A 12,939-nucleotide genomic window follows, 5' to 3' on the forward strand; every position below is an offset into this window, starting at 1 on the left:
CTCAGGTTAAAAACACTGCATAAAGCAGTGTTGCTGCAGCTTGGCAAGTATTCTTCATGGCACAATGTAAAATTCCTACCATTCCCGAATCACTGCAGTACTTAGAGCAGATGACTTCAAAACATATTCAAGCAGTAATTCACTTGAGCAGTTTCTTATTTCCATGAAACAAGTTTCAGAATTGAGCACTAGGTGAAGAGTCAGGTATTCTGGCCGAGGCTTGTAGTGTGGAAAGGCACCTCAAAAATTTTTCTTTCCTACACCATAGAAGGTGGAGACAATACTAGTCATCACTGCAGAAGCAAAGGAGAAGTAAGCGTTAGTAAAACTTAACAGATTAGGTAATAAATATAGTTATGCTACTGTTAGTTAATTTAATAGTTACTAACAATAGAGAGAATAGTTGCAACAGAGTCAGCTGTTGTTCCTCAAGTCCTGAAACACAATTACTAGAGGAGTATGGTTTGGATCTCGTGCACAGAAGCAACAAACCTGTAGCTGGAAATGGATTGCATTTGTTATACCTAAGTAGGGCAGTCGTGTTACTCTAGTTCTCTCTCGTGAAAGAACATTGAGGGAGCAAAACTACTGACCCATTTTTTAGGAAGAATGAAGCTCATCCTAGAGTCCTATTCAAAAGGCTTGCCTACAATCCAATGTTACTCAAGCAAATAGCTTGATAGTACTCCACGCACTCAAATTCTAGCTTCACAGAACAGTTATTACACACAGCCCTCAACTAGTAAGTCCTTATACACACAAGCCCACTTTTCAAAGGCTGCTGCCAATCCCCCAGAGAGAAGCTACAAAGAACTCCATACACACACACATTTTTATTTTAATAAATACAGTTTTACAGGCTCAGGCTTTTTTTTTTTTAAATCATATATACAGAACAGAAAAATGCCTGACCAAGTAACATGAATTAAACTACTAACCCTGGGAAGGAATGCATGCCCTCTATAACACTGAAGACCTTAACTGAAAAGGGATTTCCTATCAGCAGCATAGTAATTTACTTCACAGATTAGACAACTTGAAAGAGATGTGGCCAAAGCAAAGAGAGTGACCCTAAATGGACCACTTGTCTTTATAGAGCCACAACAGTGCAAGGAAAGCCAAGAGCCCAAACGCCTCCGTTTTCTAGTGTCACTGCTGGATGAATATGTATGTCTTCACATCCTTTAAGCAATACATTCTAACCACAAGTAGAGAAGCTAAGCACAGCAGGTATGCAAAATTATTCCACTGAAAACAGATATTGGATGACAAGGTAATGTTATATTTCAAGATTTTAAATTAGCAGATGCTTTTGCACCCCCTTCAGTATGGCAGTGGAACAGATCCCACCTTCTCTCATAGAGGTTTAGTCCAAAAACTTCCTGTTGGCATTAGCACCGAAGAGAGCCACTCTGATTTCTGGCATCATCTGTTGAGAAAGAGTACATCAGTTATATGCAATGGGCAATACAATTGCTGTACATTCCTCATTGCAGGCACTGTACGATAGCTAGGCTAGGCTTCAACATTAAGAAGTCAATTCATGTGAGTTTTCTGAAGCCTTTACCTGATCACACATTGCCGGCCACTCTATAGACTTAAAGGAGTGCCTATACTGCAGCATAAGAAAGAGATGCCAGAGCTAGTTTTTCCTACTAGGGTATAATAGGTCTCAGCCAAAGTTTCTACTACTCAAGCTAGCTTCAGTAATTCAAGTCAGCCTCAGCATTTCCACATCTTGACTTCAGTGTAGTCATAACAAGTCTTTCAATATCATAATTTCTAGAGTTTTATGCTCATGCTTAATTCAAAAGGCATCATTCTGGGAAAAGCCATGTTTGTTGTAGAGAAGCACAAACAGTAGGTAATTTGCTTATTTCCATTAAAAAAAACCTTCTTACTTGCCATCCACGTTGAAATCTGATCCCACACACTATTGTGACAGTTAACACATTGGAAACAGTAGGATTTAATTACAAGGCAAAACTAGTTCATTATGTCTTGTTCACCTTGGCTGTTAGAGAAACTCACCTGCTGGGCTACAAGGTCCAGCCGACTTTCCAGGGTATTGGAAACCTTAATTTTACCATCACTGTTATAGATTTCAACACCTCCAGCACTAGAAAGGGGGAAAAAAACCCAAATCTGTGAAATCCATGGTACATCTCAAATCAGAACGTGGCAGAGAGATTACCCCAAATCAGCACTTATAGGCAAGTCAGATACATAGATAAGATTTTTATTTTTAAAAAAAAACAAACTTTTTTGATCATGTCTTATCAGGAATCAGCACAAAGGGATCCAGTGAAGCAGCACTGCAAAGCATCTTTGGAGTTATCAGAGACCACAGCTACATACAAGGGTCCTCATTAGCATGATCTAAATGCAAGCAGAGCTATGGAATTTGTCACTTCAAAACAGCTTCAGACTCCGTATTTTATTATTAATAGACAGTTTTCAGATTTTGGGAAGTGAGGAAGAGTGCTAAAAGTGTTGTTTGCTGGCCCATACATAAAGATCACTGACTATCAGAATATACAGCTTTGTGCCATGTTCTTTATCATACTATATGGAAATAGAGCCTTGCAGACATAGCAGACACAAACCCCATCAAGTAATTATCCTGCAGCACCTTATGACTCAATTTGCTTCATCTTGAGAGAGAAAGCATAGCTACATCTATATACTCTCTCTTTATAAGACCAATAGTTAGTTAAGTTTCTACCTACAGTTATTCTCTACTTCAGTACTGTGAATCAGGCTGGAGGTTGCACAAAACTTTTATTGACATTTTTGATTGAGACAGTGCTTGTCTGGAGGAAACTGCAGAGTCTGTGCTTGATTAACATAAAGAAGTGCCAAATCCCACTAGAACAGCAGCAGAAACACTGTGGGGATATTCCATACATAATTTTCTGAGACTGTTCTAGTAGGAGCTGTGGCTTGAAAAGTTGCATTAAGTTAGTGCTCTGTATAGAAGACTCCCATTTTCCTTACATTTCCTCTGGCAGGAAGTTGTCTTGGTCAATGTGAACATCCACATCCCTTTTTGTGGCATTTTTGTAGATGGGAATGCTCTTCTGTACAGCAGTCTAGGATACAAGATAAACCTCCAATTAGCATTGACAAACGCTAGCGCACCACCTAGGTTTGGTCACTCAATCATTTGTAGTAATAAAATGAAGGGATTGAGGCCTCTTTTTTTTTTTTTTCATTAAGCAAATGTATTCCAGTATGGTGTTTGAGCCAAAAGCAATTATTATTCTTTATATTGTAGCAATGTCTAAAGTTTCCTAAGTAGTATCCAAGCAGCAGATGATCCCCAACTTGAAAAGCATACTTGTTCTCTTGCATTGTATCTGCAGCAGAAGTGCCACAAGCAAAGCTTGTTTTCATGTCACACAGATGGGATCTGAGCAGGTCCCAGCCTTCATGAGCAGGATACTGTCAAACTATTCTAGCTGTCTTACCTTAACCATAGGGAGATCCTGTTTCCTGCATCGAACAACTATTCTGGGCTCAAGCAGCTGGTAGAATCCCTGCACAAGATAACCATCACAGTATCAGAAAGTCAACATTTTAATTGTCTTAGAATTATTTAACCCTAAGAAAGGAAAGGAGCTGGTCAATTTGAAAACCAAAACCCGACAATATTAGCCTCTTTTATTTAGTTCTTTGCTCACAAGTTCACCTCATGCAGACATTCTGACAGGACAGCACCAATATCTAGGAAAGAGCCTACAACTATGGATTACATGTTTCTCTGTCAGCTTCAAGTTTGGAATTCAGGTGCAACTTAACATAAGTATCATAGGATTGAGTTGCCCAGACAATATACATGTATACATAAGAATCATTGCTGTCTAAGTACACTGAGCATGCCGCCAAGCTGACATTCTCCTATGCAGCTCTCGGAGAGGACATGCAGTAGTTTCAGATGCCTGTTCTAATAACTCCTGCCTTGCAGTTCCTGTAGTAATACATGAGAATAGAATAGAATAGAATAGAATAGAATAGAATAGAATAGAATAGAATAGAATAGGTGTAGTTCCAGTTGGAAGGGACCTACAATGATCATCTAGTCCAACTGTGAGTAGTGATGAGTACAGATCCCTCACTGGACCAAATATAATGAGCCAAGACAGACATGGCCAGCTTGCAAGAGTGAGACAGGTTTGTTTGATGTACAGCAATCCCAGGTGTGACAAAGAAACAGCACTGAATTGGAAGCACAAGCTGGTAGGAAACACTGTTAAGAAAACTCTGCCATCAAACTGCAGACAGGAGAACTCGTGGCTGACTTCTGTGAGAGTTTGTAACAAAAGGACCAACTCGTACCAGGAGGTGGCACTAGTGGTCACACGATTGACCCTGGCCAATGCTTATTGGATTTTTAGCAGTTAATTTCTGGGGCTTGGGGATGGTATTCTAGGTAAGCAAAGCTTTGATTTCTGCTTTGTACGTCTGTCACAGACGCATGCCATACTACAGTAAATCTGTCAAAGCCAGGACTTAAAAGTCTCAAATACTGAAAAGATTTTAAAAGCAGATAACTATTGACTTATAGGTTTGGAGAAACAGCTTTTGCCAAAGGTACATTTGATCCAACTAATTACTACAGAAGCTTAAAGTGTGCATCCTAAACGTGCATGTTAGAATTCATGTGCACACCTCTCCAATTATTCTTATAATGGAACTGCTGCTTGGTATACCGGGTTTTACACCTCAGAGTAAGCTGCAGCCTTATCTGTTCAGAATCCAAGACTGAAAGATATAGCAGAAGTGATATTTAAAACTCAAAGATCACCCAGCAACATTTGATCTAGACTCCAATACAACTGTAACCTCCAGTGGGTTATGTCTGAAGAAAGACACCTAGGAGGATGGGGCTGTGATCATCTATTTGTTACAATTAAAATATTTACCTGTAGAACTAGTCCGTCCAGCAGTGTCTGGTACCTGGCAGTATCCTTCACCACCTTGGCAAGTCTCTGCTTGGCCTCATTCAGCAAATCCTACATTCAGAAGAAATCAGATCAGCAGAGCCCATCTGTTTGGCATTTGGTTTCATGCCTACCAACTTTCTGTACTCCCATTATAGCTATCACACCCTGCCAACACGTAAAATGTACACTCCAGCTGGTGTTCATCCAAGCTAGACCTTCATCACTGTGCATGGCACAATATCCCTTTCAAACAGTTCCCTTCTCCCTGCCCTGATCTGAACCCATTATAACCTGACAATAATTCCTTCTTCATGAAAAAGGGAGACCTCAGTAGTAAAAGGATAGTATTTATAATATTAATTCAGACAGACAAACTAAAATATTTTGTAAATCATTGCCTAACCTAAACTAATAAAGTTGTCCAAATAACTGATTTTTTCAGCTTTGTGATCGAGCAAAGAAATCTAATCTATCCTTTTTATCAAACAATATTCAGGTTAGGTATTTTTTAATTGTAAGTAAATGCAAGTCAAAATTTAAAAGTGAGAGCTTATTTTTATTTTGAAGTAGTTGGTTTTGATTATCTTTATTCAGCAAATCAGTGTCAGATGAGATTGAATTTTTAAGAAATTTGAGGCAATTGAAACACAGCTCCTAGAACTGAACCATCATAATTACTTCAGATAAAGAAATTGTATGACTTGGTATAAACCTTTCTTCACTGTCCTGCCTCATGGTGTTTAAAAGAGGAGTGCATGTTAACACAATCAGTACTAGGATATAAGACTATCACAATTTAACATCATGGTCAATCCTAGTTATACTGTCCACCCTACAGTAACATAGCATTTCTGGAACTGCTCATCTCTTTTGTTCACTAAAGAGGCCAAAGATCTGACAAGGGAAGAAAGAGCTAGGAGCATGTGACTTTAAATGTTTTAAAATGAGGAAGAGTGTTATGCATTACTCAGAAGCATGAGGTTGAGTCAGCTGATAAATGAGGAAGAGATCACCCAGCAGAGACTATCACAATAGAGTTAGCTCTTTAGCCACCCACCTTCCTCCTCTCTGTGAATACAATCAAAGTTTGAAACTAGGTTTAAAGAGCCAATAAACTGGTGATTTTCTTCTGCTAACTTCCCTTTTTCATGGTAGCATCAACTTGAGCAACATTACCCAATTTTTTATTTGTGACTTCTACAGTTCTTGCTGCTTTTCCAATAGCTCAACAGCACCATCTAGCAGAATATGAACACTCAAACACTTTCTGAGATGGGGTAAAAGAGAATAGAAAACCTGCAAGCTGTATAATGAGCAGAATGTGCATACACTACACATGGTGTAAGATAAACAGTAAGCCTGAACTAAGTCTAAACATAGCCTGCTCTGATAAATGATCACTCACCCTATACGTCAGCACACAGACTGGTCACCTACTAGAACAAGAAGTAAACCTTTTCATATACTAGGGGCCACTAAAGGAGATAGAAAAACCTGGTTAGTGGTGTTTTAAGCCTACTTGCTTAAGCCATGCCAGATTTAATGCACAGATGTTGCTTCAGGCAAACAGAACTTCAAAGTTCTACAATCTGTGCAAGAGAAAGTTCCTGCTCTTTAAAAAAATAAGCTATTGTCCAAACGATAGATAAAAACTGCTGCCTGAAATGTTCCTGGCAGGGAAGTGTATTTCCCTAAAAGAGCAGGTAATACAAACTGTGGAAATAAGCTAAAGCAGACTACTGAAGCTGGACTAAATCCTTAATGACTTTCCAGAGCAGCTGGGAATGCCATTTTTGTATGTTGCAGCAAACATCACTCAATCACAAATCATATTTTTCTTCAGAGAATGGTTAAGAACATTTCCTAACAGATGGTAGGAATAGAACCTCTGTGTCTTTACTACAGAGATACTCACTGCAATAAGGTCATCCCTTGCCTTGAGGACCTTCAGTCTTGCCTGATTCATCAGGTTGGACATCCGACTGCAAGTTGCATGACAAAGTTGAATCAATCCATCAGACTTTGACAGAAGAACTGCAACATTTAACTGTATACTTTACATTTAAAGATAACAATACTACAACATTTAATAACAAAGCCTGTTCACCTGTTTGAATCTGTTTCTGAACTTGCACAAATGACTACAATGCAGAACCCCGTCCTTCAGTAAAGACCCACTAAAACTAAACCTGACATGAACATTTGTCCCAGAGTAGCGGACCAGGGTAGAGTTCTAGATGTTAACTACATAAAGAAATATGAAAGATTCTTTCACCACAGTTACTAACAGTTATACTATTGTAGCTCACCTTTGATAATTTCTCCCCAGGAAAAACTAGAAACTCATAATTAGAACTAAATATATTGGCTACAATTTGCCTATTTGGCAGGGAAAAACAGTTTTGTATAAAATCAGCAATAAAATGAGAGTTCAGGCTCTGAAGTCAGCCATCTAACCTAAGCAACTTACATTTTCTTTTGCTGTTCAATTTGTTTCTCCTTCTTTTCATAATACTCCATGATTTTCAGCCTCTGTGTCTGAACAAGGCGACCCTTCTCAATGTTGAATTCTTCTTCTGCCTACAGTAAAAATTAAATAACTGAAGTGGAAATTGATTCCATGGGCTGAAAAAAACAGAATCAAAATGAAACAGCCATGCTTTCAGAGCACATTCATAGATAAGCTAGGATGCTACAATTTATGGTTCCATATAAACAAAACATTTCAACCAGTACTCAAGCCAAAGGGAGTTCAGGATGTGTTCTGCTGAACTAGAACCTTGCTGACTAAGATACAGCTTATTTTATCAATTGACTGACACATGTTTCCTTGCAGTATTTATTCCTCAGGCACAAAATTACCAAATTTATATATAACATACTGTTAAGCAAAACTCATTTTACCTGAGCTTCAGGTCTGATTTGTTTTTGTAGAATCGGTCTCTTTTCTGGCTACAAGAGATTCTACCTAAAACAAGCTACCCAGCCCTCAGTGTCCACAAACTTCATTACTTTACACAATTCTTACACAAGGAGAGTGACAGTATAGCTGTTACTTTTTTATAAAGCCTACCCAGACAGCATGTGAAAACACATGGCAAATTTTCCTATTTATACCTGAGAATCCAATCTCAACTTCTGACTTCTGTTTGCAGATCATCAGGAATACCTGCTTTAGTATTGATTAAATATTTGTGTATATCTAAATGTTTAAGGGATATTAAATATTATTACTAACACATATGCTGAGTCCAATACCAACAAGATATTTCACTATTGGTATAATGCAGATTGTTAGGGTTGTAAGACACCATTAATCCTTCTTTAGTAAACATCTATATTCTATCACCAGGTTAATATTAAAATCAGCCTCTTGTGGGTTAACCTAAGTGAAGAACTCTGCAAGTAATTAAATTCATGCCTTAAACATAAATTTATGTTTCAATTCCCCAGGATACCTATTAATCACATCTAGAATTAAGTCTGCAGATGGCTACACAGGTTTAGGTACAGTTATGAACCTGCTTACAAACAAACTTTCACCAACATAATTCAAGCAGTTTAACTTTCAACTTTTATCATTTTGGTACATGTATGAATGCTTGTGCAAGATTACTAGCATTATTGCTTTAATTTACTACTAATGTCTCTTCCTGACACGCTATGGAAGTCAAGCAAAAATTAAAATTAAACCTTCCAGTAATAGCTTGTTATGACAAACCGTAGCAGAATTCATAATTATGTAGAGAACTCCTTTAATCCTCCGTGATGTCAAGTTATGTATAGGAGGTGGGGGAAGGTGTTCCACTTAATCCCGTCTATTCACATTACCAGTCAGCTCTCCTGATTGCTTAAAAAAAAATTAGTGAACTTGCATATGAATATATTTAAGAACCACTAAGAAAACTTTGACCAAAAAATAGCTCCTACTTGTTTTGATTTGTCAAAAGCTAACAAATATTAACTTCATTTGGTAGCATCATTTTTTGCTATGTAATAACTAAATGTGAAGTAAGCTGTAGTCTACAAAAGTGTTCTAGGACTGCTCTGACAGCAACTATCAAAACAGGATGGCAGATGCAGTTTTCCTTTTGCATTTACTGATATTGAATTTCCATTTTTACCTTTGCATCTATTTCTTCAGCCTTTTCATTGGCTTCCTGCTCAATGAAAGCCATCATATGCTTGATCTGTAACAAGAGAGAGAAAAGAAAATATTTTCTGCTGGAAAGGACTTTGATGAGAGGAAGTATGTATATATTCCTCATTTGTACAGTAGGCCCCTCCGTATCCATTTACTAATTCATATAATGTTGTTTTTCAAGGAAATTAAATTGAGCATACAGGTCAAAGAGTCAGTTCATCTTAACACAGATTACAAGAATTTTATTTTTTTTCCAAATAATTCTATATAATTCTGTTTCCCTGACTGTCATTAGAAGAATGTACTTTAGATGTGCAACTATACAAAAAAAAACCCAACCCAAAAGTAAATTTGTATAAATGTGAGGCTGGGTATTTTCATTCCTCACTAGTGAGAACAACCTTTCACCCCCCCAAGGATTAGTAAAAAAAAAGAAAAATCCTCACACAGTAAAATTAAAGTAGTCTGTTTGTTATGACATTTACACGAAACATAGAAGATTAACAGAGTCCTTGCTCTACATCAGGCATAGATGGCATTTGAATGAACCTGGGCCTTCCACACTACACACTAGATGACTGGTGAAGCAAAGCAGAGGGCTACTGACCACTCTGGTCAGATCTGTACAACCGGAAGTTCCTTTACATGCCTGAGAAATCTTTCTTGAAAAAATGTAATAAATTCTGTAAAGACTTACAAGGTCATTAAAAAAATGCTGCTATATGGTTCAAGTCAAAAGGACTTTATAAAGTAGTTGCATATTAGTTTGGAGGAGCTGCAGAAAGAGACAGATAGCAGCACTAGTTGATCAAGACCGCATCAAGTATATCACATGCTGCTTTAGAGCCTGGCATGCACTAATATATTCTACTTGAAGAACCTTTTTGAAACCACCTCAAAACTCTATAAAGCACAGGTCCGCAGCTTAAAGACACGGAAAGACTCAATTGTATTGAGTTCTGCTTATTTATCACATGCCTTTCTGTGGCCAGGCCTAAGTTTAAGCTCACGTTTGGGGCAGACCGTAAGGACTCATGCCCAACCAAACTGTAACTCTGAACAGGTATACCCATTTCCAAGGGCAGATGGAGTGGACCATATACTTGAGCGGACCATAAAAACCTACGGACTTTTTGCTTGCACTTACTGACAGGATACATTTTGTAGACAATCTGGTCTGAATAAACTTGCACGAAAGATTCTACTTATATAACCTTGTGTTAAAATGAAATATTTTAAAGAGATAAGAAAGGCGCCAACGTGAAAACTGAGCCAACGTGAAGAACAGCACTATGCCCATATAGATGAAAAAACAGAAGTGAACAGACAAGTGGAAGATTTTAAGCATGTGCAGTGGAAGAAGTGAACAATAATATCTACATCCTCAAAATCAAATTAGCAATTTTTCTTTTAATTCCAGTTTGCAACATTTCCAAGTACATGTCCACCTACAGCGTCAGTTTCCTACCCTGCTTGCCTGATTAGGTGACTGGTTAAACCAAGCTTTAGACCTACCTGCATTTCAGAAAGGACAAGAGAGGCATATAAAATAAGGAAAAATTTTGCTGAATAGCCTATTGTTGAAGGAGACTAAGAACTTTTGTATAGCAGTAGTAACCCTTACATTACTGAGTCACTTCCTCCAGGTTGGTTGGGTTTCTGAATTTTGGAAAAGTACTTTAAACAGTCCCAGGTGTTAATGAAACGTTCTCTGCATAACGAAGAAGAATAAGATGGAAGCAAGCTGATATGGCATCCATTTTGCCTAGTCTGATAAGACTGACCAGCATTATTTCCTTCAAAATCTGTTGTACTGAAATCCCTTTTTGCTTTTCATAGAAATGAAAAAGAGATCCTAAGTGAGACTTTCACATCTATAAAAAGGATTAGTTTTAATAACACTGACAAAAATATGTATTTTTAAATGAGAGACTAATTTTAAATTAAGTTAATAACTTTAGCATAGTAGTATTTCCTATAGAAAGGAAGAGAGGGTTTTTTCCCCCATCAGTAGTAGCGTGATTATCCTTTCCATGGGAAGTTCTAGATGTTAGACTGGCTTTAGCTAGAAGTGACTAGCCAGATTAGACGGAACAATCTATTAAACACCTTTGACCGAATAAAGCAAGCAAGTATATCAATGGGAAAAATTCTTAATTAGAGATTATTTTCAAAGTGAAAATTATTGAAAGTGCCATGGCAAGTGGTTACAAGTTCAGAGGACCTGTTGGCAAGTTCACACCGGATTTATACACATGCAGAACTGTCATGCCACCAGCAGCACTCTCTTTTCCAGTTAATAGGATCACCCTAGGCTCAGGAGTGTAAAACAATGACAGGAAAGTTGCAGATATGGAATGCTATTAGCATTACATATTTAGTATATCAACAGATCCTGAACTAACCTTTGAAGTTCAGGTCCATAGTGGCTGAGCAAGACCACCCCAATGTCAGCTTTATTTTTATTATCTTCATGGAAGGTGCAAGAAAAAACAAACAAGCTTCGCAGATAAAAGGCAAGAGAATGTAATGTTACAATTCCCCTTTTGCAGAAAGACAACCTACTGATATTACTTTCAATGTGATACTTCCTTGCCAAGAGACTATGTTTACTGAATGAGAAAGTGAGACACAAAGCACTTATGATGCAAAGGACAAAGGGAACTTGGCTGATCTGCTCATCACCTGTAGGAAACCCCACGGACCAGCGCTGACTGGATCCGTGCAGTCTTTAACACAGCACGCCATTTTCAACCCAGCTCAAAGCAGCTTTTTTAGGAAGGGCAGTGTTTACTGTCAATAAGGACAAAGTGTCCTGCCTCAGGAGGAAGTGTCCGCAGTCAGACTTCAGGGTTGTAAGTTTCCATTGCAAGAGAAATCCAAGTTGCACTACTCTGCTTAGGATATAAAAGTGAAAAAGGCATTCAAGAATGCTGAATAGCATACCCAAATGCTAAGTTACCGCTAACTAGATGTAGTATAGCTGTAAGAAAAAAAGAGGTGGAAAGTCCTTAGAGAGCAACATCTAAAGAGACAGTACTTAATCTAGGGCAATGTATTTATCTGCCTTCAAGTGCAATTAAACACTGTAGATAGCATAAAGACTAGTCATGACCCCTTTCATTATAATCTGGCATAATATGTAATCAAAATGCTTCAACAAAGTTCCCCAATGGGTGGCCAATCAATCCCACCAGGGAAAAAAATCACTTTCTTCAGAGACTTCTCTTTCTCACTAAGATTCTCCGAGATCTTTCCCCTTCACCAACCCTTGCTTTCACAGGAGAGCACCACTCTTCCACCCGCAGAGCAGGAGACCCTATTCCACAACTAAAACGTGAACCAGCCGCAGCTGGCTGCAGCCGCTTCTGCTGCTGCAGGGTTCAGAGCTGCCACTATCCCTCCCGCTCCGGGTGGCCTTTTACCAGCCGGATGGCCCTTCAGCTCAGGCACACCTGAACCCCACGCCTAGCACGGCTTTCAGGGCAAGGAAGCTGCCTCCGCCGCCCCGGCCCAGCCCTCGGTGCCTCTCTCCTCACGCTGGGTCCGTCCTGTCAGCTCCCCCCCCGGCCCCGGCCGGGCCGAGCACAGTGTGGAGGAGACAGACAGACCTGGCAGCGGCCCCAGGGCCGCCGCGCTGCCCGCTGCGGGGCCACAGGCTCGCGTTCGGGCTGGCGACCGCAGCCCTACCTGCTTCTGGACGTCGGCATCGCTGAGCGCCATGGCGGCGGCGTTGGCGGCGGGGCTCGAGGGAAAACGCTTGGGGCCGTTGGCGACCGCGAGTGGAATCAAATCCGGTTCGGGTCACAGCCGGTGCTGCTGCCGCTGTGTCACGCCGCCCCGCCCACC

General features: G+C 39.4%; 1 protein-coding gene across 1 annotated transcript; it reads right to left on the bottom strand.

Annotated features, from left to right (window-relative positions):
* Positions 1-814: 814 nt before the first annotated feature.
* Positions 815-12,939, bottom strand: ATP6V1E1 (ATPase H+ transporting V1 subunit E1). Its single transcript, XM_075505183.1, has 9 exons — positions 12,781-12,939; positions 9,071-9,136; positions 7,417-7,526; positions 6,862-6,928; positions 4,926-5,015; positions 3,471-3,539; positions 2,998-3,092; positions 2,032-2,119; positions 815-1,429 (listed from the first exon to the last, which is right to left on the bottom strand). Exons 1-9 carry the CDS (start codon positions 12,811-12,813, stop codon positions 1,367-1,369), a joined length of 681 nt encoding a protein of 226 aa, XP_075361298.1. The 5' UTR covers positions 12,814-12,939; the 3' UTR covers positions 815-1,366.

This window comes from Mycteria americana, chromosome 1 (assembly GCF_035582795.1).
Source record: "Mycteria americana isolate JAX WOST 10 ecotype Jacksonville Zoo and Gardens chromosome 1, USCA_MyAme_1.0, whole genome shotgun sequence".
NCBI classification, from domain to species: domain Eukaryota; kingdom Metazoa; phylum Chordata; class Aves; order Ciconiiformes; family Ciconiidae; genus Mycteria; species Mycteria americana.